Source organism: Hippopotamus amphibius, chromosome 11 (genome assembly GCF_030028045.1).
Source record: "Hippopotamus amphibius kiboko isolate mHipAmp2 chromosome 11, mHipAmp2.hap2, whole genome shotgun sequence".
Lineage (NCBI taxonomy): Eukaryota > Metazoa > Chordata > Mammalia > Artiodactyla > Hippopotamidae > Hippopotamus > Hippopotamus amphibius.
Window position 1 is genome coordinate 63017711 of NC_080196.1, and position 20425 is coordinate 63038135.

General features: G+C 49.2%; 1 protein-coding gene across 4 annotated transcripts in view; it reads right to left on the reverse strand.

The window, feature by feature from the left end:
• FHOD3 (formin homology 2 domain containing 3) overlaps nucleotides 1-20224 on the reverse strand; it is a 475552-nt gene extending 455328 nt beyond the window's left edge. For 2 of the 4 annotated variants that reach the window (XM_057698545.1, XM_057698540.1), the window contains exon 1: nucleotides 19898-20077. In XM_057698545.1, coding sequence (XP_057554528.1) covers nucleotides 19898-20062 — 165 coding nt within the window. In that variant the 5' untranslated portion in view covers nucleotides 20063-20077. Of the gene's footprint in view, nucleotides 1-19897 lie in introns of all 4 variants that reach the window. The other 2 variants (XM_057698544.1, XM_057698543.1) reach the window with 2 other exon arrangements.
• Nucleotides 20225-20425: the final 201 nt, after the last annotated feature.

Sequence of the window (20425 nt, forward strand, 5' to 3'; positions counted from 1 at the left end):
TGAGCCTCTCCCACCTCAGATGGCTGTTCAGCCCATGACCCAGGGAACCCCACTGCGCCTGCGAACAACGTGAACGTGCCGGAGCCCGGCCCCCGCCCTCGCGCTCCGCGAAGGCGGAAGCAGAGCAGGGTCCTGGGCGGGCGGCGGGCACCGCCTCCCCTTACCCCACGCCGATCCCCCTGCATGGGCCAGCTCTAGTTACCGGACAAACACTGCCCAGAAAAATGAAGTTTAAACTGTTTAGACTTCACAGAACCGCGTCCATTGATGTAACGGAGCGGGCGTGTTCTGCTTCAAGGACCCGGCAGGCCGAGGAGCTGTGGTGAAATGAAAGCAGCGGCTCTCCAAGAAAGGGGGGGGGCAGAAAAGAGGCTTACAGACACCAGAGCCCAAGACACAAAGAACCTCCCCTCCCTTCCCGCTCCTTTCCCCCGGGATTAGCTCTGGTCTCACCAGCAGCCCTGCGTGTGCAGCCCCGGCAGGCAGGGTGCTGCCCCTTCCCCGGCTGGCTGGCCACAGCCGCGGGGGGCAGCCCACCAAGGAGATGGGGACACACACGCCAAGTCAGGACACAAAAATCACGCTTCCAAAAATCAGGGTGCTGACAAAAGAGATGGGGACATTGCCTGGCTGAGCACTGTTGGTGTTTGCAGGGACAGCGCAGAGCAGGGGGCCCTCCCCGCCAGCAGGCGAGGGGCAGGAACTAATGAGGTGCACGTGTTAGCACCCACAGGTTCTGGGCTTTCATCTCAGTCACCCTTCACTGCTGCCGTGAGGCCAGGCCTCTAACCAAAGGACTGTTCACAAACTAACGTTACAAGCAAAGTTCAGCATCTCGGGATGTGCCAGAGGCCCCCGCATTCCCTCTGCAGAAGCACCCCCCACTTTCACCTGTAAGGGAACCTGGGGAAAGTGTCTGCACACTGGGTGAACGAGGGAACCGAGAGGCTCAGGATTAGGAAGATGCGTTAGAGGCAGAATCTGAAATACAGAGCTCTTGAGTGGCCAAGGAAGTGCGCAGAGACCAGGAAAAGCCCAGGAGGGAGGAGAGAGAGGGGCTGACCTCTCAGGGAGGCAGCTAAGAGGCACTGTCCTAAACATCTTGGCACAACCAAAGGGCAAATGAAACTCACCTAAATAAAGGCCAGTCACAATTTCCTACGTAAGCACAGTCCCCAACTTCTACTCGGGTGGCATTTACCAGATCACTATGACTTGGCTGTCTAGAGCTCTGAATGCATTTTTCATAGGAATAAAGTGATACCTACGGTCAGGATATCAGGCCAGCCTGTCACGATCATGGCCTATGAGTTCTTGGCAACATGGCCCATCCTTTATTCTTCTTTGATTTCCAAGTGCACCACAAAGAACCTCACAAAGAGCAAGAACTCACACCTGCGCCGGGTGAATGAAACACTCCCACACAGGTCAGGCGTGATTTCACACTGAACTTCCTTTTCCTAAAGGATGCACACAGTGACATCTTCGGTTTCTAAAGGTACTTGGAGAATTGCACAGAACTCCCCTCTTTAGGCCCTTGACCTAACTTATGCACTCTAATACCCTCAGGAAGGTAGGTATTCCCAGGTAACCCCGCAGAATGGAGAGGGCGCTGAAAGGTGGGGCTCTGTGTGTGCATTTCAGGCAGGCCCCCAGGCGGGGAGTTTGATCCAGCCAAGTACAAATGGGATGAGCAGGAAGCCCAGATGAAGGACAGGGTCCTCCACTGAGGGCCACCTTGAGGCCTTGGCAACCTTCTGGATATGGAGCTTTCCCTTGGTAAAGAGGTAAAAGTCATTCAAAAAGTGGACCTTTTAGATGCAGATGTAGAGAACAGACTTGAGGACACAGCAGGGGTGGGGGGGAGGTGAGGGGGAAGCCAGGAGGACGAAGTGACAGAGTAGCATTGACATATATACACTACCAAATGTAAAATAGATGGCTAGTGGGAAGCTGCTGCATAACACAGGGAGATCAATGGGATGATGGGTGATGACTTAGAGGGCTGGGATAGGGAGGGTGGGAAGGAGTCATGGGAGGGAGGGGATATGGGGATATATGTATAAATACAGCTGATTCACTCTGTTGTACAGCAGAAACTGGCACAACAGTGTAAAGCAATTATATTCAAATAAAGAGCTTTAAAAAAAAAAAAAACCTGGACCTTTCATATTATACCCTCTGAACTTAAATATGCCGCCCCTCCCATTGTTCCCACGGCCTCCTTCACTTCAGATCTGATCTCTGACTTGCCAGAGGAAAAGAAGCACATCCTCAGCCATCCACCCCCCACCTCCCCCCTCCCGTTTCTGCTTACTTCTCCTCTAGGCTCCATGATCAAAGCGCAGTTTTCATACGCTAACTTTCTCCAAGGCTGCTCTTCATTTCTTTATGGTATTTTGCCACCTGGCAGAATCTCTAGTGATTTGCGCTCCATGGGTCCTCGTGCCTTTGTAAAGCTGGGGAATGAGAGTGAGGAGCGAGTGTTGGGTGACCTCAGCACTCAGGGTGACGAGGCTGCAGGGGGGACACAGGGGTTCATCTGCAACAGGGCCTCAAAGGCTTAAGAATGAAGAACAAATAACTACAAACAATGACTTTTAAATGAATGGTCCTTTCTGTGGGCAGTGTTTTCAATAGTAATTATACTCTGAAGTCCAAAGACTCGAATAACAAATTCTGACAAAGGGTGATTTGCCTAATAAGTAAAAACCTCCTGACAGTCCTGCTAAGAAGAGAGCCAGGTAATCTTCTGCCAGAAGGCCATCCCACTTCCAGGTATTTATCCCAGCAAGATGGAAACTTATGTGCACATAAAATCTCTACACAAATGTGTAGCGTAGAAAAGGTGGTATGATATAGTAGATCAGCCTCCAGATCAAATGTCTACAGCAGCTTTATCTGTAAGCAAGGGAAACTGGAAACAATACGACGCCCTTCAACAAGCGAATGGATAAACAAACTGGTACATCCTTACAATGGAATACCACTCCGCATTAAAAAGGAATGAACCATGGATGCACCCTGAGATGGATCTCAGGGGCATTATGCAGAGTGAAAGAAGCCAGTCTCTAAAGGTTACATACTAAATGGTTCTATTTATATGGATAGCATTCTGGGAAAAAGCAAAGCTATAGGAAGAGAGAACAGATTCCTATTGGGATGTGGGGATGTCTGACTACAGAGGGGAAGCCCTAGAAAATTCTTCAGGTTGCTCGAATTGTTCTGTATCCTGTCATAGTTACAAGAATCTAGGCATGTTATGGTACATAATCTACAAAAATACTGAATCACAATACTGTACTCCTGAAACTATTATAATATTGTAAGTCAACTATACTTCAGTTTTTAAAAAGCCTATACATATGTTAAAACTCAAAGGATTGAACACCAAAAATAAAAGTGAATTTTACTGTGTATAGATTTCTTTTTTTTTGGCCACACCGCAAGGCATGTGCGATCTTAATTCCCTGACCAGAGATCAAAACCGTACCCGCTGCAGTGGAAGCACGGAGTCTTAACCACTGGGCCACCAGGGAAGTCCCTAAATTTCCTTTTTAAAAGTTCACAAATTCTTTGACACTTCTCCCAGGAAACAATGGTGTCTAATTCCCCTGCCCTTGAACGTGGGCCAGGCTTGGTGACTCCCTTCTAAGGAGTACAGTACAAGGAAAGCAATAGTTAGAAAAAATGATACAACACCCCTGGGCCCTGGCCTTCACTCTTTGGAGCCCTGAGTGGCCACATAAGAAGTCTAGCTACCCAGAAGCCACCATGCTAGAGAGACCTGGTAGAGAGAACACAGAGGCAGAAAGAGATGCCCGAGGAGCTCCCAGTTATTTGCAACTTTCCAGCATGGACACCAGACTTGTGACTGAATATCCTTCAAGATCCTCGGCCCAGCCATCATCTGGCTGCAAACTCAAGAAAGACTCTGAGCCAGAACTGCTCAGAGCTGTTCCCAAATTCCTGGCCCAAGGAAACCATGAGTGATAAGAAAAATGTTTTAAGCAGCTATGCATCACAGTGACTTGTTCACAGCCATGGATAACTGCGAGTAACTGCTATGCAACAGATGCTTCCTCGTATATTATCCTGTCTGTTTTTCATCATTTACCGAGCACTTTCTATATGCTAAGGACTATCCGTGGAGTGGGGAGAGAAAGGCCAGAAGCACCAGGTTGTGAAGGCAGAGAGATGCGGTCAAAGCCAGGGGGTGATTCTTGGTTTGGGCAGCTGGCTTGACGGTGATGTTCCTGACTGAGGCAGGACGGGTCTGCGGGAAGATAACACGATGCTATCCGTCTAGACACAGTGTGCCTTCAGCATCTGCCGGACACCCAAGAAGAGCTGTCCAGGGGGCAGCTGGATAGTTGGCCTCAGGACCAGAGAGAGCGCTGGGCCCCAGATGCCAACAAGGGGGTCATCAGAAAGTCCTGGAAGCCACCCAGGAAAGGAGGTCGACTGCGAGGAGAAGGCCTGGTCCTGGGACAGAGCCGACATGCAAAGAGCAGGAGGGAGCAGAAAGCTTGAGGAACAGGGGGAAGGTGGATCTCTCACCATCAAACCTAGAACAGCAAGCATTCCTCGGAGGAGATGACCAGAAACAGCCAGTGCTGCTAAGAGATTAAATAAGACAAAGGCCAGAAAGTGTCCAGGGCGTGAATGACAAGTGCCTCGGCAAAAGCAGTGCCATTGTGCTGGTGAGGAGGGAGCCGAATGGAGCGGGAGGGAAAGTGAGATGGATAGCCGGCTCAGACAAGGTCTAAGACTCAGGCTGGGGCCAGGGGTGAAGGTAGAAGAAAGGCAGATGCAGGCAGGAGGGGAATTCTGGATGAAGGAGGCGTCAGCCCATCTGAAGGCTAAAGGAGGGATCCCAGAGGGAAGGAGGGCTTGAAGACCCAGCAGAAAGGGGCCTGGCCGCACCAGGAGAGTGGACACAGCTCCCCTGTTAGGAAGGAGGGCGGGCGCACGTGGGCAGGTAGACAGGCAGGTGGGGGCAGGAGCAGTGTCTGAAGGTTCTGCTTTGTCTCTGCAGCGGCAGGGGAGGCAGCGGGGAGGGAGTCCGGGGAAACAGGAGCACAGCTTGCCGGTGCCCACTGCTCAGCAGGGCTGGAGGCCACGAAAGCCACGTGGCAGATCCTGCTAACACGCAAAAATAGGATCCTTTTTGGGGTTTGTCCACAACAGCCCCATAAGGGAGATGCTGTGTTCAAGGGTTGGAAGGAGGGAGTGTGGCGTGCATGGGCTGGGCCGGAGCTGGGGCCCCCCACTTCACCCATCCCTGGTTTCACTCATTTCGGTTCCTGTGTTGGCCCTAACAGAGTCTGACACTGAGCAGACACCCCATGAAAGAGAGGAAGGAGGGAGAAAGGGTCACATCCTAAGCCTTCATCGGCTAACACCTCAGCCCACCAGGAATCAGCAGTGCCTGGGGCCATGGGCTTGGGAGACCCTGCCCCCTGGGCCCAGGCCAGACCCCTCCCACGAGGCTGGTCCCTGACACTCTTCCTCCTCCCACGCATGCATTCGTCATAGGTGGCTTTGCAGTCACTGCCTGTCTGTCTCTCCCCTTTTGGCCCCCAGTTCTCCTTCCCTTGATTTTTCTCTGTAATCATTTTCTTCCTCAATTTTTTTTCTCCTCTTCCCTTCCTTTTCCTTTGTTTCCACTGCATGGACTGGAAGTAACTCCTGAAGCAGTTTTGCGCTCACGGTCTGTGCCAGCCCAGCACCGTGGCCCACAGCCGTTCTCACTCGCCCAGAGCCGATCGCACCTGATCCTGACCCCAGTCCCATCTGCTTCTCACCTGCATGGAATGCCCTTCCCCTTTCCTCTCACCCACTCCCACCCCACCCACTCTCTCCAGGAGACTGTTTGGACTGTGCAGTCCACGTGGATTTCTTCCGCTTCTGACATTTCTACAGCCCAGGCTGCCTACGTCACACTTAGACGTGAGTCACATGCTGCCTTCAGAGGTTACTTCACTTTTTGCTGTGTTTCTGATTTATTTACCCGACCAATCATGACAAAGAGATGATTATCATGTCCTGGGATCAGTGGCACCAACAGAAATAAAGCTTCCCATTGAGCCACGCCTGCTCCCTCGCCCTGGTAAAAACTGATCACCAGGTGGTTACGTGGGATGTCTGTGAACTCAGCTGAAATCTCCCGACTGTGCTCATCTATCAAAACAAACTTCCCTGGGCATCAACACATGCTCCTCACACTTATCCCTGACGGACTGAGGCAGGGAGTCCTTGCGGGAGACTGTTGGGGCCTGAGGTCAGAAGCTGTGTACCTGAGGTCTAGCCCTGCCACCTTTGTGCATCAGCCCTGAAAGCAACGTGATTTTAGTTTTCTCCACTTGGAGACGGGGCCTAAATGCCCCATCTCCGTGTCCCGCAGGGCTGTGTGAGGATCAGCCAGGCGAACCTCTGTCCCGGTGCCTTGTGAACTGCACAGACACGCTGCGGTTCTGTTCCTGGCGTGTTCGGTGGTGAATCACCGTCCACAAAAATGCACCCAGTTCTGGGAACAAAAAACCACTCACATCCTTGCCTATTGTTCTGGACAGGGTGCCCAACAGCTCTCTTTTCCCTGCCCCCAGACACACAGTGCTGTTGAACTTGAATGGAGGACCCCAGGAAGACCAGACAGCCTCTTCCACCTCCAGGCCCTGGTCAGTCAGACACCGGCCACTCAGGACCTACCAGGTCCTGCAGAAGCCAGAGGGATGGTGATTCGTGGAAGCTGTGGTCAGGAGGCACCCTGCGCACTCCTGCAGCCTGCAGCTAGGCTCCGATACAGCGAAGGGGGAATAGATCCCTCTTAGGGGAGTGCCACCACCTGAAATAAAATCTCCCCAGGACCTCCAAGGTTGGCAAAGCGCTGAATCTCCCCAAGGGAGAGAAGGGCAGTTGGACTCGTAGGCACCACCCCAGTCTCCCAGACCCTCCCTCTGCTGGGAATGTCCCTCTGCTCACAGCTGCTGTGGCCACCGCTGCCCCCCGCACAAGTTCACAACTCTCCTTGCCCTCCCCACGCTCAGCCTTGGTAGGAACAGCGAAGGAGGCCTGCGGAAGGCTCAAGACCAACCAGGAAAGTGGGGAGGGGCCAGTGCTTCCCCATGACCCCCTCCCAGGAGGGCCCCAGGGCCTGTGCCCGCCCCTCCAAATGCCACAGGAATGACACTGACGGATGGTGGGCCTTCTCTTGCCAACCTGAGGCTTCCTGCCTGAGGACCTAGCCTGGGCCTAGTGCAGAAGAGGCCAGAGAACAAGGATTTGAGACTGAAGAGCTGGTTTCGCGTCACTCACCTGCAGTTTGTGAGGGAAATTATCACAAGCAAATCACATTTACAGATTAGGGATCTGACAAAGGTTTGAAGATATCTATGCATGGAGGCTAGCGTCTACCCTCTTGTTGAAATCATCATGTATGTAAATATATATGGCACTTTTGTCACTTAACATTGTTTCAGATATTCAAAAACTATTTATTAGGGCTTATCGTGTATCAGGCACTGTCCTAAGCACTCCGAACTGAATGGTAAGTTCCTGCTACTGAGGGTTTACAGCTGGTGAGGAGATGGTGCCATGGGATGAAATAAGAACCAGAGTGTCACAGGTGGGAGGAGGCTGGGAGCACAGCCTGCACAGACCCTGGGGAAGGGCTGGGAAAGCCCAGCAGAGGTGACCCTCAGACAGGGTCTCACCCCAGGCTGGAGGGTGGAGGAGCAGTCCAGGGAGAGGTAAGACCTTGAACCATCCAGGGCAGCCTCTTAGTGAAACCGCAAGCATTTTAGCACAGCCAGGGCTCGGGAGGGGCACGGAGGGCAGGACAGTAGGGACAACGTGGGAGTGGCAGACAAGAGGCCAGGTCCCAGAGAGCCCTGGGTGTCCCTGTGATGAGCTGTGATTCTACCCCGTCAGTAATGGGGAACCAGCAGAGTGAAGGAAGAGGAGGTAGGGACAGTAGGTTGGAGGATGGATCAGAGCACTTTTATCCACAGCCGGGAGTCCAAGTGAGAGCCCAGATGACGCACGCGTGGAAGGGTGGGGACTGGATGGGTGCAGAGGAACCAAGGCTGACAACCAGCTCTCGTGATGTTTCTAGTGAATGAGATGCAGGAGGCGCGTGGTGAGCAGGTCCGGGAGAAGGAAGCTACTCATTCCATCTTTAACATTTCTTACCTACTTTCCCACATGTACAATTTTATGACTCACGTAGGGTGTTATGAATTGAATGTCTCCCCAGAATTCATATGCTGAGGCCCTACCCCTCCCAACATGATGGTATTAGGTGGTCGGGCCTTTGAGCGGTAATGAGGTTTAAATGAGGTCATGAGGGTAGGACCCCATGATGGGATTAGTGCCCTTATAAGAAAAGGAAGAGACACCAGCTTCCTCTCTGCCATGTGAGGTCACAGCAAGGAGGTGGCCATCTGAAAGCCAGAAAGAAGGGCTTCACCAGAAGCCTCCAGAACTGTGAGAAATAAATGTGTCATTGAAGCCCCCCAGTCCGTGGTATTTCGTTACGGCAGCCTGAGCTGACTAAGGTATGAGTAATTTTAATAGCTACCCAATAGTCTATCCATAATAAAATATAATTACTTAATATCTCCCTTGTTAGACATCTTTTTAGCTTTTTGTTATTAAAACAATTCTCAAGGGCTTCCTAGGTGGCACAGTGGTTAAGAATCCGCCTGCCAATGCAGAGGACATGGGTTCGATCCCTGCTCCAGGAAGATCCCACATGCCACGGAGCAACTAAGCCCATGTGCCAAAAAAAAAAAAAAGAAAGAAAAGAAAAAAAAAAATTCTCAAATATTTTATACATATAGCACTGTCATCATTTTTATACATCTCTTCAAATAATTCCTATAAGTAGGGTCACAGGGTCAAAAACAATCATTTTTATGATTTGTGTGTATTGCCAAGTCTCTAGAAAGAGGTAGAGTCATTGACTACTCTGCCCACAGGATGAGTGCCTCTGTCTCCTCAAAGCATTAACAACTAATGAGATGTATCTCTGTCCTACTAACATAATATTGTGCTACTGAATATTGAATACTTGCGTTCACGAAATGTAACTTTTCTAACTGTCCTAACTTTAGCATTGACTATTAAAGTATAGTCGTGGTTTTGTCCCTTAAAATAGGGAGAGGCAATGGGATACATACACAAAATTTATTCAAGGTTTTAACAGTCTTCTCTGAGTACCACCTGGTATCTTCCCAGAATTCAAATGTCACTCTCAGCTGTGACACCAGCTGCACCTGCAAGGAGGAGGTCGGACTGGAGCTGGGCTTCCCATCCTAGCCCAGGTCTTCACCAGCCCTACACAGATTTAGGGACCACCTTCCCAACCATCACTAATGCTTAAAATGGGGGAAAATGCGCCCATCTAAGATGAATTCTTTACCTTTCTACTCAGCAACTAGGAATTCATCTTAAGGAAGCAATCTAGGAATTCATCTTAAGGAAGCAACGAAAGCATGAAGATTATTTTTTCTGCAAGTATATATATAAAACAGCATAATCTGCATTTTTTATTGGCAACTGCCTAAACATCCAATGGTTCACTCATTCATGCATTCATTTAATAAAGATTTATTAACAACCAAGCACAGGAGAAATAAACATTGAAGAAGACAGAGCTGTTTCCTTCACAGAGCATGGGAGCAATGCTTACATGTGGGCCATGATACATGCACAGACTGGATTACCATGCTGTCATTAAAGATGATACGGGGTGGGGTGGGAGGAATTAGGAGACTAGGATTTACACATATACATTATTGATACTACATATAAAATAGACAACTGATGGGAACATACTGTACAGCATAGGGAACTCTACCTAATGTACTGTGGTAACCTAAATGCGAGGGAAGTCCAAAAGGGAGAGGATATCTGTGTGTGTATGGCTGATTCATTTTGTTGTGTAGTGGAGGCTAACACAATATTGTAAAGCAACCATACTCCAATAAAAATTCATTTTAAAAAAGATACACTCCAAGAATATTTAATGACTTGGGAAAGTATTCAGATATTTATATTTTTGTCAAACATTTAAAACATTATAAATGTTTAAAAACATTATGTATTTTAATTCTGGTGAGATGCAAAAGTGTTAAGAGTGGTTCCCTCTGGGCAATAAGAAAAGTGACTTCTACTTCTTCAGTGTGCTTTTCTGCAGTCTCAAAGTTTATACACATGCTCATTCTGTGATGGGAACAGATGCTTTGTTTTATAAGCATTGACTCCTTGCTTCCTGGCCTTTCTCTCATTGAATCTAGCCTTGTTAGTCATGACCTCTCCCCAGCAATATCTCCCAGATTCCAAACAGTTTGAGTTCACAGCAAAATGGAAATGCAAATGTGAAGATGCCTTAGGGTACCAGACAAATACACATCAAGATACATGTGTTGATTTGAGTAATAAAAACAGTGCATATGACTCAGCTTTAACACAAAAAGAAAGCAGCTTTTTACTTCTGCCACCACAGGGGAAAGTAACTGGTTTGATACAAACTTCCTGCAACTCCCTCCAGGCACTATCTGAAGGTCCCAGGTCACTCTACTTGCCAAACCCTGAGGTCATGGTTCTTCTCGCTTATCCATCCTATTTTCATCCTCTTGGGCTCAGTCAGCCAATTCATGGTCCAGACCCACTTCCAACCCCATTTGTGGGGATGTGAGGATCCACCTTTCTGGTGAAAATCAGGGACAAATAAAGAATAAATTCTAATAAATCAAGTTGAAAAATGGGAAAAGGCCACACTTGAAGGGAGGGGGCCAACTGCTCTCTATCGTACATGACGAAGCAGCTAGAATGTGTTTGACCAGAGGCTTTACAGAAGGGACTTCTGCATGGAGACAGCTGGGGTGAGAAGACCCCTCTTTTTTCCCTCCAGCTCTGAAGTTGATAATGATCATTCACTCATTCAACACCTGTTTACTGTACACGCACGATGTGCCAGGCACTGTTCCAGGCTCTAGGGCCACACCAGTCAACCAAACAGACCACAAAACAAACCAAGCAACCAACCCTCACGGAACAGCAGGCCAGCCACGCAAGGGCTTCGGAGTGACCCTGAACGGCAGGGAGGCTGAGGGAGGTTTGGAGCAAAGAAGTGACATGCTCTCACTCTCTTTCCTCTTTAGCTGATCACACAGGCCTGATTCCTAGGCTGTTCCCTCACATTAAAACCCACTGAATTGACGCTACCTCTAACCTTTTACTTTTTTCCTATTAATGGCCATGTTCCAAGGCAAGGAAGGAACCCCTGCCCCCCCACCCCGCCCCATCAAGACCTGCTGTAAACTACAGTGAATAAGACAGTGAGAGGGGTGTTAGCCCAAGAACACACTGCTAGGTAGGGGAGCAGGGAGCCCAGAAACACCCCCTTCAGGCTGTGAACACAACGGAAGTTAGGGAGACAGTGGAGACTGTGCTCTGAGCGACTTGATACCCGGTCCTCAGTCGGCCGCTTCCCCGTGGGTCCAGCACCTGTGCCCCTCCAGTTGCCTAGAGCCTGCATGATGGAATCACAGGACCAGACAGAAGTCCCCTCACAATGGTCATAAGGACTGAAAGCTAGGTTTCCAGCCTGCAGCACACTTAACAGTAAATTTTGCTTTCATTTAATAAAACTACAGATGTGGGGCGGGAGGGGGAGGGAAGCACTGGTTAAACCAGCTGTCTCAACCACAGTACCGCCGCTCACTCACACTTTCATGAGTTGCGAGGGATGTTACCACCAACTGCAGATTAATCTTTATAACCATGGAGGGCTGGAGAAGGTGACCTCAAATCACAGATAAAACAAAACTCGCACTAAAATGGTATAAAATGTCATTGGTATAAACTTCTTTAGTCAAAACGGTGGCCAGTACTGGTACCCCAGTGAATGACTGCAGCCAGCGCTGTGTGACCCTGGCTGACCCGGAAGTACCTCCTTCTCATGTTCCCCCTGAGGACCCACTGCTTGGTCTCCAGCCTGCTCTAAACACGTCAGCACGTGGCCACTCAGGAGTGCTCGCCCATCAGCACTTGTTATGAACCCCAAGCCACTCTGGGGATCTGATGAACAGTCAGAAGATGCATCAGTTACCTTCTGTTCTGAGAACTTCACGATAATCTTTGGCTTGTGCTGTGCACTCTGGTTAAGACCCTGGCATTTCCTTCCCTGCTGTAACACCACTGTATGAAGAGTCCGAGCAGCCTAATCGATAACAAAAACGTCTTCTTCTGGGTTTTCCTCTTTCCAAGAATGCTAAAAATATTTGATGAGGTGACCCACAAACTAATTTTTCTGTGTCAGAACTCTTGCCAAACCTCGGAGTATGTGTCTATATTGAATTGCAAGTTCTTTAACATTTTCCCTTCTTTCAACATCTTCAACAACTTTGAGATTTTTTTCTAATGTTAAGTTCTAAACATTTTGCCTTGGAGTCCAACTTTTTAATTTCTAGGTTCCAAATCTAAGTGAGGAAGAGAAGGTATGTTTCCAAGTTGTAAATAGATACAATGCAGATTTCGTTTGTCACTATGTGGATCTAAAAATAGACAAACTTCTAGGTATATAGATAATTTTGCTGATATGTGGTAACTTAATTTCTTGAATGAGCTAAATATCTTCCCCCTCCCCAATAGCTAATCTACAAATGGGTAAATCTGCCCACAGAAATCAAAAGTTGCCCTTAACGCTGAGTGCCAGGATATGCAATCAACTTACATTTTCATATGCATTAGAATGTCACTGCATTCACTGCATTCGGAGATGCTCTCTGGAGGCATCCTGAAGGTGGAGGCCGAGCTGGCTCACTGGGAAGGGGCAAGACCCTGGTATGGCCAAGCAAGCATGTCACAGCCTCCAAGAGCCATTGGGAAACAGGGCACTTTTACATAGATATCATTAGTTACAGCCTCTGTGACATCTCAGTTTAGTGACAAAAATTTAGATGCATCGACGGAAGCTCCATGCATAATATCTCTACCCTAACACTTCTTTACTAAACTAACAGTTTATGTAACTGATGACTGCTGAGTTCATCATCAGAACTGGCTGAGCCAAGAAAGATAACCTGAGCGTTAAAAGACTGATGTCCTACGTTTGTTTTTCAACGATCCTAACGAGAACATGACGGGGGCGGGGTAGGGGGTAGATATCAGTGGAGGCACTACAAAACATTTACTGGTTGGCCGTCTCAGCCACAGCAAACACCCTCAAGATACACAGTGACGCTTAATGAAAGGACGCTGATCCCAAAGGGAACATTAGAACTCATAACCTATTTTTTTAGCTCTTGTATTAAAAAAAAAAGTTCAACATATGCAAAAGCACAGAAAATAGTATGACTCCCCCACAGACCTATAAGCCAGCTCTAATTCACGTTCTACCTTGTTCCCTCTCTACACTCACCCACCTACTTATTTGCCCCTCATCTGAGATTATATCACCCGAGATTATTTCAAGCAAATTCTAGACGTTATATAACTTCGTCTGTAAATTTTTCAGTATGTACCTCTGAAAGATACAAACTTTTCCTTAAATATACCGCAATACTATTATCACACTTTAATAATTTTAATGTTAAATATCTTTATTAATTTTTGGCTTTAACTTTTATGTTTTAGTTAATTTAACCTTAATAATTTTTAATATCAAAAAGTCACTATTCAGGTTTCTCCAATGATTTCAAATATTTATTTACAATTTCTGTTTTGGCCACGCAGCTTACAGGGATTGAACCCTCACCCTCAGCAGCAAAAGCTCAGGGTCCTAACCATTGGACAACCAGGGAATTCCCTACAATGTGTTTGTTTGAATCAGGTGTCCAGTTAGAGCCACACATTGCAATTGGTTGATGTATCTCTTAAACCTCTTTTAATCTAAGGTTTCCTTCCATCTCCATCTTTTTTTTCCTTTACACTGTATCTGTTGGTTAAAGTATAATTTCCCACAACCTACATTTTGCTGATTACATCCTTGTGGTGAGGCTTAACATTCACTGCAACTTAATTTCTCCATTCTTTCTTATTTAGTTCAGAACAAGGCACAGGAACACATCCCAGTAAAATAGCTAAAACAACAAAACAAAACAAAAAGTAGTCTAATTGTCTCTGTAAAGGGCCAGATGCTGACAAACCCAAGACTGAAAATGTCCCACAGATGTGGAACTAGCTACACAGATTAGAAAGCCAGGTTTAAATCGGGGATATTCCTGAGCTAGCCACGGGCAACAGGGCATCACCTGCAGATGACACAGTGTGGAGGCTGCAGGTGTGGTGACTGTCTTACATCTAAGGACAGAAAGGTTTCCAAAGTTTAAAAGTTTCATCTTCAGAGAGAAATAAACCATGAAGGGGAAAGGATGCTGTGGGAGGGGTGCTCCCAAGTTGGCCTCACCATGTTAAACAGTTTTTTTTGTTTGTTTGTTTATATAAATTTATTTATTTATTTATTTTATTGGCTGTGTTGGGTCTTTTTTGCTGTGAGCAGGCCTTCTTTTTAGTTGCGGTGAGTGGGGGCTACTCTTCGTTGTGGTGCGCAGGCTCCTCATTGCCGTGGCTTCTCTTGTTGAGGACCACAGGCTCTAGGCACGTGGGCTTCAGTAGTTGCAGCACATGGGCTCAATAGTTGTGGCTCACGGGCTCTAAAGTGCAGGCTCAATTGTTGTGGCGCACGGGCTTAGCTGCTCTGCGGCATGTGGGATCTTCCTGGAGCAGGGATTGAACCTGTATCCCCTGCATTGGCAGGCGGATTCTCAACCACTGCACCACCTAGGAAGCCCCAAACAGTTTTAAATCTGCCACCACTGAAAACTAACATTTCAGAGTTAGTTTTGAGGAGGAGGGCAAAGGCAGTCCTGTTGTTTTCCAGAGCGAAGCCCGCTGGACTCTGGGGACAAGAGGCACAGACTCCCAGAGCTTCTACACTGTAAAGACTTACCAGAGCACCAACATTTAAGTCACAGCCTGTGACAGGCAGCCGCGTGCACGGCCACCTCCCCCTCCCCCTCCCCCTGCACGGAGAGCATGTGCTCTGCTGGTTTTCTAATAATGGGACACAGTTGGCTACAGGCTCTGGAGTAAAAAAAGATGACCTTAAATCCTAGCTCCTCCACTTAAAAGCAGTGTGACCTTAGATAATCTGCCTAACCTCCCTGTGCCTCAGTTTCCCCATCTGTTAACTGGGGATACCATTGTCTATCTTTCAGAATTCTTGTGAGGGTCAATGAAGTTATACGCCAAGGCCCACAGTACAGTGCCCAGTACAAGCTCTTTGTATGTTAGCCCTTTGCCCCCAAAGATTTTCTACCAGGCCACCCCAACACAGACCCTTGCAGGGAGACAGGACAGCACCTGCTGGGCAGCCAGCTGCGTTACTGATGCAGTCTGTGGCCATGCATGAAGCAAAGCCAACTGACCCATAAAGGGTTCAATCCCATGACCCTGATCTCAATAGCACGGCTCCAACCAACTGAGCTAATTACGGTAGAGTCGGATTCAACTCCACTTGCATGGAGACACTCTTAGCTGTTCATACAATATTCTTAAACAGTTTTGTCCTAAGATGCTATGTGACACAACACCCTTGCCAACTTTACTAATGATCTCATCTTTAAAAAATCTTAATGTAATGTAGCAAACAGATGTGTCCCTTAAGAGGATTAAGGTGGAAATTCATTAGAGCAATAATACCAGTGGATTTGTGTTCTAAAACTAACGCCCATCAATCAACTTAGTTCACACTCCATCTTAGCACTACTCAGCTTCCAGGAGAACCCTGGAGAACTGGACAGCCAGGTCTTTACCCTCAAGGAAGTTATCTGCGAACAGGGGAGACCGAGAGAACCCTACCAGCCCTGTACTGAGTCTGACCTAAATGACCTCTAATCCATGCTGCTCAGACTGCAGTGTGCACAGGAATCACCACGGCATCTTGGGAAAATGCACATTCTGCTTCTTGCAGGTGTGGGGAGGCCTGAGAATGCGTTTCTAAGAGGCCAGGTGATGCCCAGCCCATACCTGGAGGACCAAGGTTCTAATCCTCAGCAATCAGCTGTTTTACAGGTGGGATAGCTGAGGCAGCAAGGGAACCACAAAGACAAAGGTAGTGAGAAAGGAATGAACAGGGCACAGTGTCAAGGCTAATCCAATGAGAGGAAAGAACTCTGAAATGTGGGCTGGCTGCCTCAAAGGAAGAAACTAAAGACACAAAAGCAGGGCCATTAAGGGCTCAGACCTGGTGCCAAATGCCAACTCTGGAACTTGCCACTCACATGGCCTGCTGACTTTTTTCTGCTTTGGGCACTTCTGCTGTGAAATGCAACAGTACCAGTGCCTGACCCATGGGGTGGTCTCGGGCTTGGCAAGGTGATGCGTGTCTAGGACTGTGCTTGGCTCAGGCACATGGCCAGAAGCTGAGAGCTATTATTGCTCTATTCTAGTCTGCAGCAGCCATGGAAACATTTCCTGAATTAAATTATTAGATCATAATTGCCATTTTGACACGCAAGCTAGTTACCACTTTTTTGTAACATTCTACAATTCCAGTTTTGCCTATCAAAAAGAAACAAGAATCCTTAGAGCCTTTCACAGTGTCAATCAATCCAAAGACATTTAAGCTTTGAAAGTTCTAGGATTCTATTAATTTTACTGCACAGTTTTTTCTAAATTAGAAGTCCTGTAATTACAATTATTTTTCTTCTTAAGACACTCAGCCAGGAATAAACACCTGTTTATACAGCATTTGAAAACAAAAGACCTCATGTAGTCCAGATAAAACATATAACCACCAAAATAAACATCTCCTCCAATGAGAATACGGTACCTGTTCTGACCTTTTTGTTATCAGACTAATCATTTATTTAATTATCCTCTTGGAACTATTATAAAAAGCAAGGATGTTGTGGGGTTTTTTTTTTTTCAGTCTAGCAGCTTGGGGAAAAAAAGATAAAGCACTATAAGCACGACATGTTGTTTTCATCCAAGACAATGGTTTCGATGAACAGCTAACTTCAAATGGAGTCAGCAAACATGAGATAAATGTATACATATTTCATTAGGTTAGGAAAAGATGCATAGACTCAAGTTTGGGCTGGGAAGGACCTGAGAGGTTAACCAGTTCAAAGGTTCCCAAGCACAGGAGAATCCCTAGGGGAGATTTACAAATTAAGACCCTCTGCAGGGGCCTTTGAGGGGCTTGTTACACAGGTGTGTCCACTTAGTGAAAATTCATCCAGCTGCTCACTTAGGCCCTGCACGCTTTTCTGAGTGTGCCACCTACTTCAAGCAGAAGTCTACACCCCCAGGCAGGACGGCCGAGGATGCTAAGAGTGTCTGCATGTATCACAGCCACGCATCTCCCCTCTCACCGCACAGAACTCCTCCTCTTGCCAGGCTGGGCTCAATGGGATCTAGAAAACTTATCCACGACAGGGGCTTGCCCACTCCCTCACCGTGAGCTAATTTACCTCTGACTGTGAACTCTACCAGGCTGGAATTCTCTCTCAAGGCTCTTACTCATGCTTCTAACATTCACCTGCCCCAAGCCAAAAAGTACCTGGCCTAAGAAGCCGATTCGGGGAACTCCCAAGTCAGTGGAACAGAAGCCCAAGGCTGTTTCTGCCCACAGCCAAACAGCTGGTCCAGGAAGCAGAACAGCAATGGAGTCTCGAGCCACACAGACCAGATTAGAATCTCAGCTCCCCGCTCCTACCAGAGAAACTAGGTTCTTTAATTGCTCTCTGTCTCAGTTTCCCCATCTGTAAAATAGGTATAGTAAAAGTCTGCACTTCATAGATGTGTGTAATATTAAATGAGATCCTGCACTGACATTCCTAGTAGAGCACACACCTACATACCAAGTGCTCAAAACTCATTAGCTCTTTCTATAACAGAGGCATCATCCAATCCAGGAGATTTCCTGCTGGAAATTAACCAGCACTTTACAATAGAAATGTGCACCTAGGCACATAAATGCCCTGAATTCTGCTTTACAGAACCCTGGCTAATAGAACCAGCCACTCAGTTGGCTCTAGATGTGAAAAACAATGCCACATATCTAACTATACTGCAGGCAACAGACACTGAGACTGAGGTTGGCTGGGCCCCCCCAAGACAAAGGGTCAAGGGTCTCTGTGGGACATATTCTGGTTCCATTTATTCTACAAGGGCCTTCTCAGAAAGTCCTGTGAGCCAGTGCAACTGCTGTGCTGTGCCTTCTAGGGGGTGGGGGAGTGGAGGGGGTGGGATAATCCTGGAACATCAGGATCTCCTGTGAGACTAGGAACACTGGATCAAGGCTATGGGGCTATTCCATGGAAACATAAAAATGTACTTCAGCTTCCAGCTTGAAAGGTCAGCCCGTGTATATAGGGTTTGAAATCCAAGGAAACCACCTCAAGGTCACAGGGCCACAATTATGAGTCTTCTGTGGTTTGAACAAAAGATCACTGTAATCAGAGACCGTTATGAATGAAATAACCATGATGCTGAAGAAGCCCTCAGAGAACTTTTAACTGAATCCACTGATTGAGAAGAACCAAATATCTGACAAAAGTGAATCTGATAAGCTGAGACCACAATACATCATTCTCCCAATCCAATCTTTTATGGCCAGAGAGGTTCCCAGGAGCAGTGACTGTAGCCATCCTGCACCAACACAGAGAGGAGACAGAACTGCCCCATTCCTCATTCCTGAAGATGGGTTACTCATTAAGTAGTGGGGAGTTGGAGGGGGGACCAGTGATATTGTACTCATAGACACCACTGCCAAAGTTCACCGGTTTCCACACCAACCTCCCTCTCTACTTCCAAGGCAAGTGAACATCACACAGAAATCTAAAGAATTTTTAAAAATCAATTTTATTCTTTTTGGCATCAAGGGTTATCTCTTCCAAATAGTTATCAGTGTTGATCCTCAAAGAATAAATAATCTACAAGCTTTGATAGGAATCCTAAGCAAAAAAAAAAAAAAAAAAAAATGTGCCGGCAAAGTAATTCTTCAAGGTGCAGTCACTCTATTTAAAGTGGGAGTAAGGGTTCTCCTGGGTAACTAAATGGTTGGCTTTCAACGCCCAGCTCTTTGCAACACGCACTTTGCAAGATGCCTGTCCTGCAAAGGGTTAAAGGAAAAAAAAAAAAAAAAAACTATCGGGTGGACTGAGAAGCCATTCTTCCCAGGGGACACTCATTTCGGGCTTTGTGCGCGCGCCGCCCCTCGGCGCCCCCGCCCCTCCTCCCACAGCCACTGCTCCTCTAAGGTTCCCAAGGCCACCTGCTTCTAAGAAAAAGGGGAGGCTCCGAGCACTATCGCAGAGCCGCGGGCGGCGTCCTCCGCGGTGCCCCCCAGGGGAAGAAGGAGAGCGGTCCCTGGGCAGCGTGCTCGATCGCGAGGGTCGCGCGGCCGCCCTCAGCGGCCCCAGAGGCCTGAGAGGTCTTGTCCCGGGCGCCGCTCAGGGCGCTCCTCCACAGGACCAGAGTCCCGCGGGGCCCAGGTTCCTTCCGGGCGCCGCTCGGGGCCCGCCCGGGTCTGGGGACCGACCGCCGGCTCCCGAGCCCCACCCCGCCCACCCGGCCGAGCTAACGGCGCGGCGCGGGGAACCTTCCCCATCCCGCCTCCGGCCGGCGCCGCACCTGTTCGGCCCCGCCCGCCCCCACTCTGGGCCGGAACGCGGGGCTGTCCACTTCGCCGGCCGGGGACATCCCGAGCCAGCCGGCGGGCGCCCGGGCCCCTCTGCCTAACGGGCAGGGGGGAGGTCTGCCCTCGGGCGCGTGTCCCCCGGCCGCGCCCAGCCCAGCTTGCCCGCGGCGCCCCTACCCCGGCGCGCCCCTCAGCAGGGGCTGCGTCCCGGGGACCCGGCCCGCCCCCGCCGGGCCGTACCTTGTGCGGCGCCCGCAGCAGCCGGTGGACCCCGGCCAGCTGGGTGCCGAGCGCGAGGTCCTCGCGGAACGTGAACAGCGGCGGCCGGCTGGGCTCGGGGAAGTTGGTGCTGTTGAAAGGGTCCGTATCGTCCAAGAACTGCACCCGGCAAGCCAGCGTGGCCATGATGCATCCCTGCCCCGGGGGCTGCGGGCCCCGGGATCAGCCGGGCCGCGGACCGGGACGCCGGGGGCACCGCGAGGAGGGGAGGCCGCGGCCGCCGCTCGCTGGCTCGCGGGCTCGCAGGCTCCGGCGCGCCCGGCTGCGGCCCAGGCTCCAGCCGCGGGGGGCGGGGCGGGGGCGGGGCCGGCGGGCCCCCTCCTTCCCCTGCTCTCGGGCTCCTCCCCTCCGCCGTCCCCCTCGCGCGCGGGCGAGCCCGCCCGGCTGCAGCGGAGATCCACGCGACCCGCCGCGTGGAACGGGAAAGGGAAAGCGGCTCGCGCCGTATCCGCAGCCCTGCGCCAAGTCTGCTGGCGGCGGCGGCGGGGC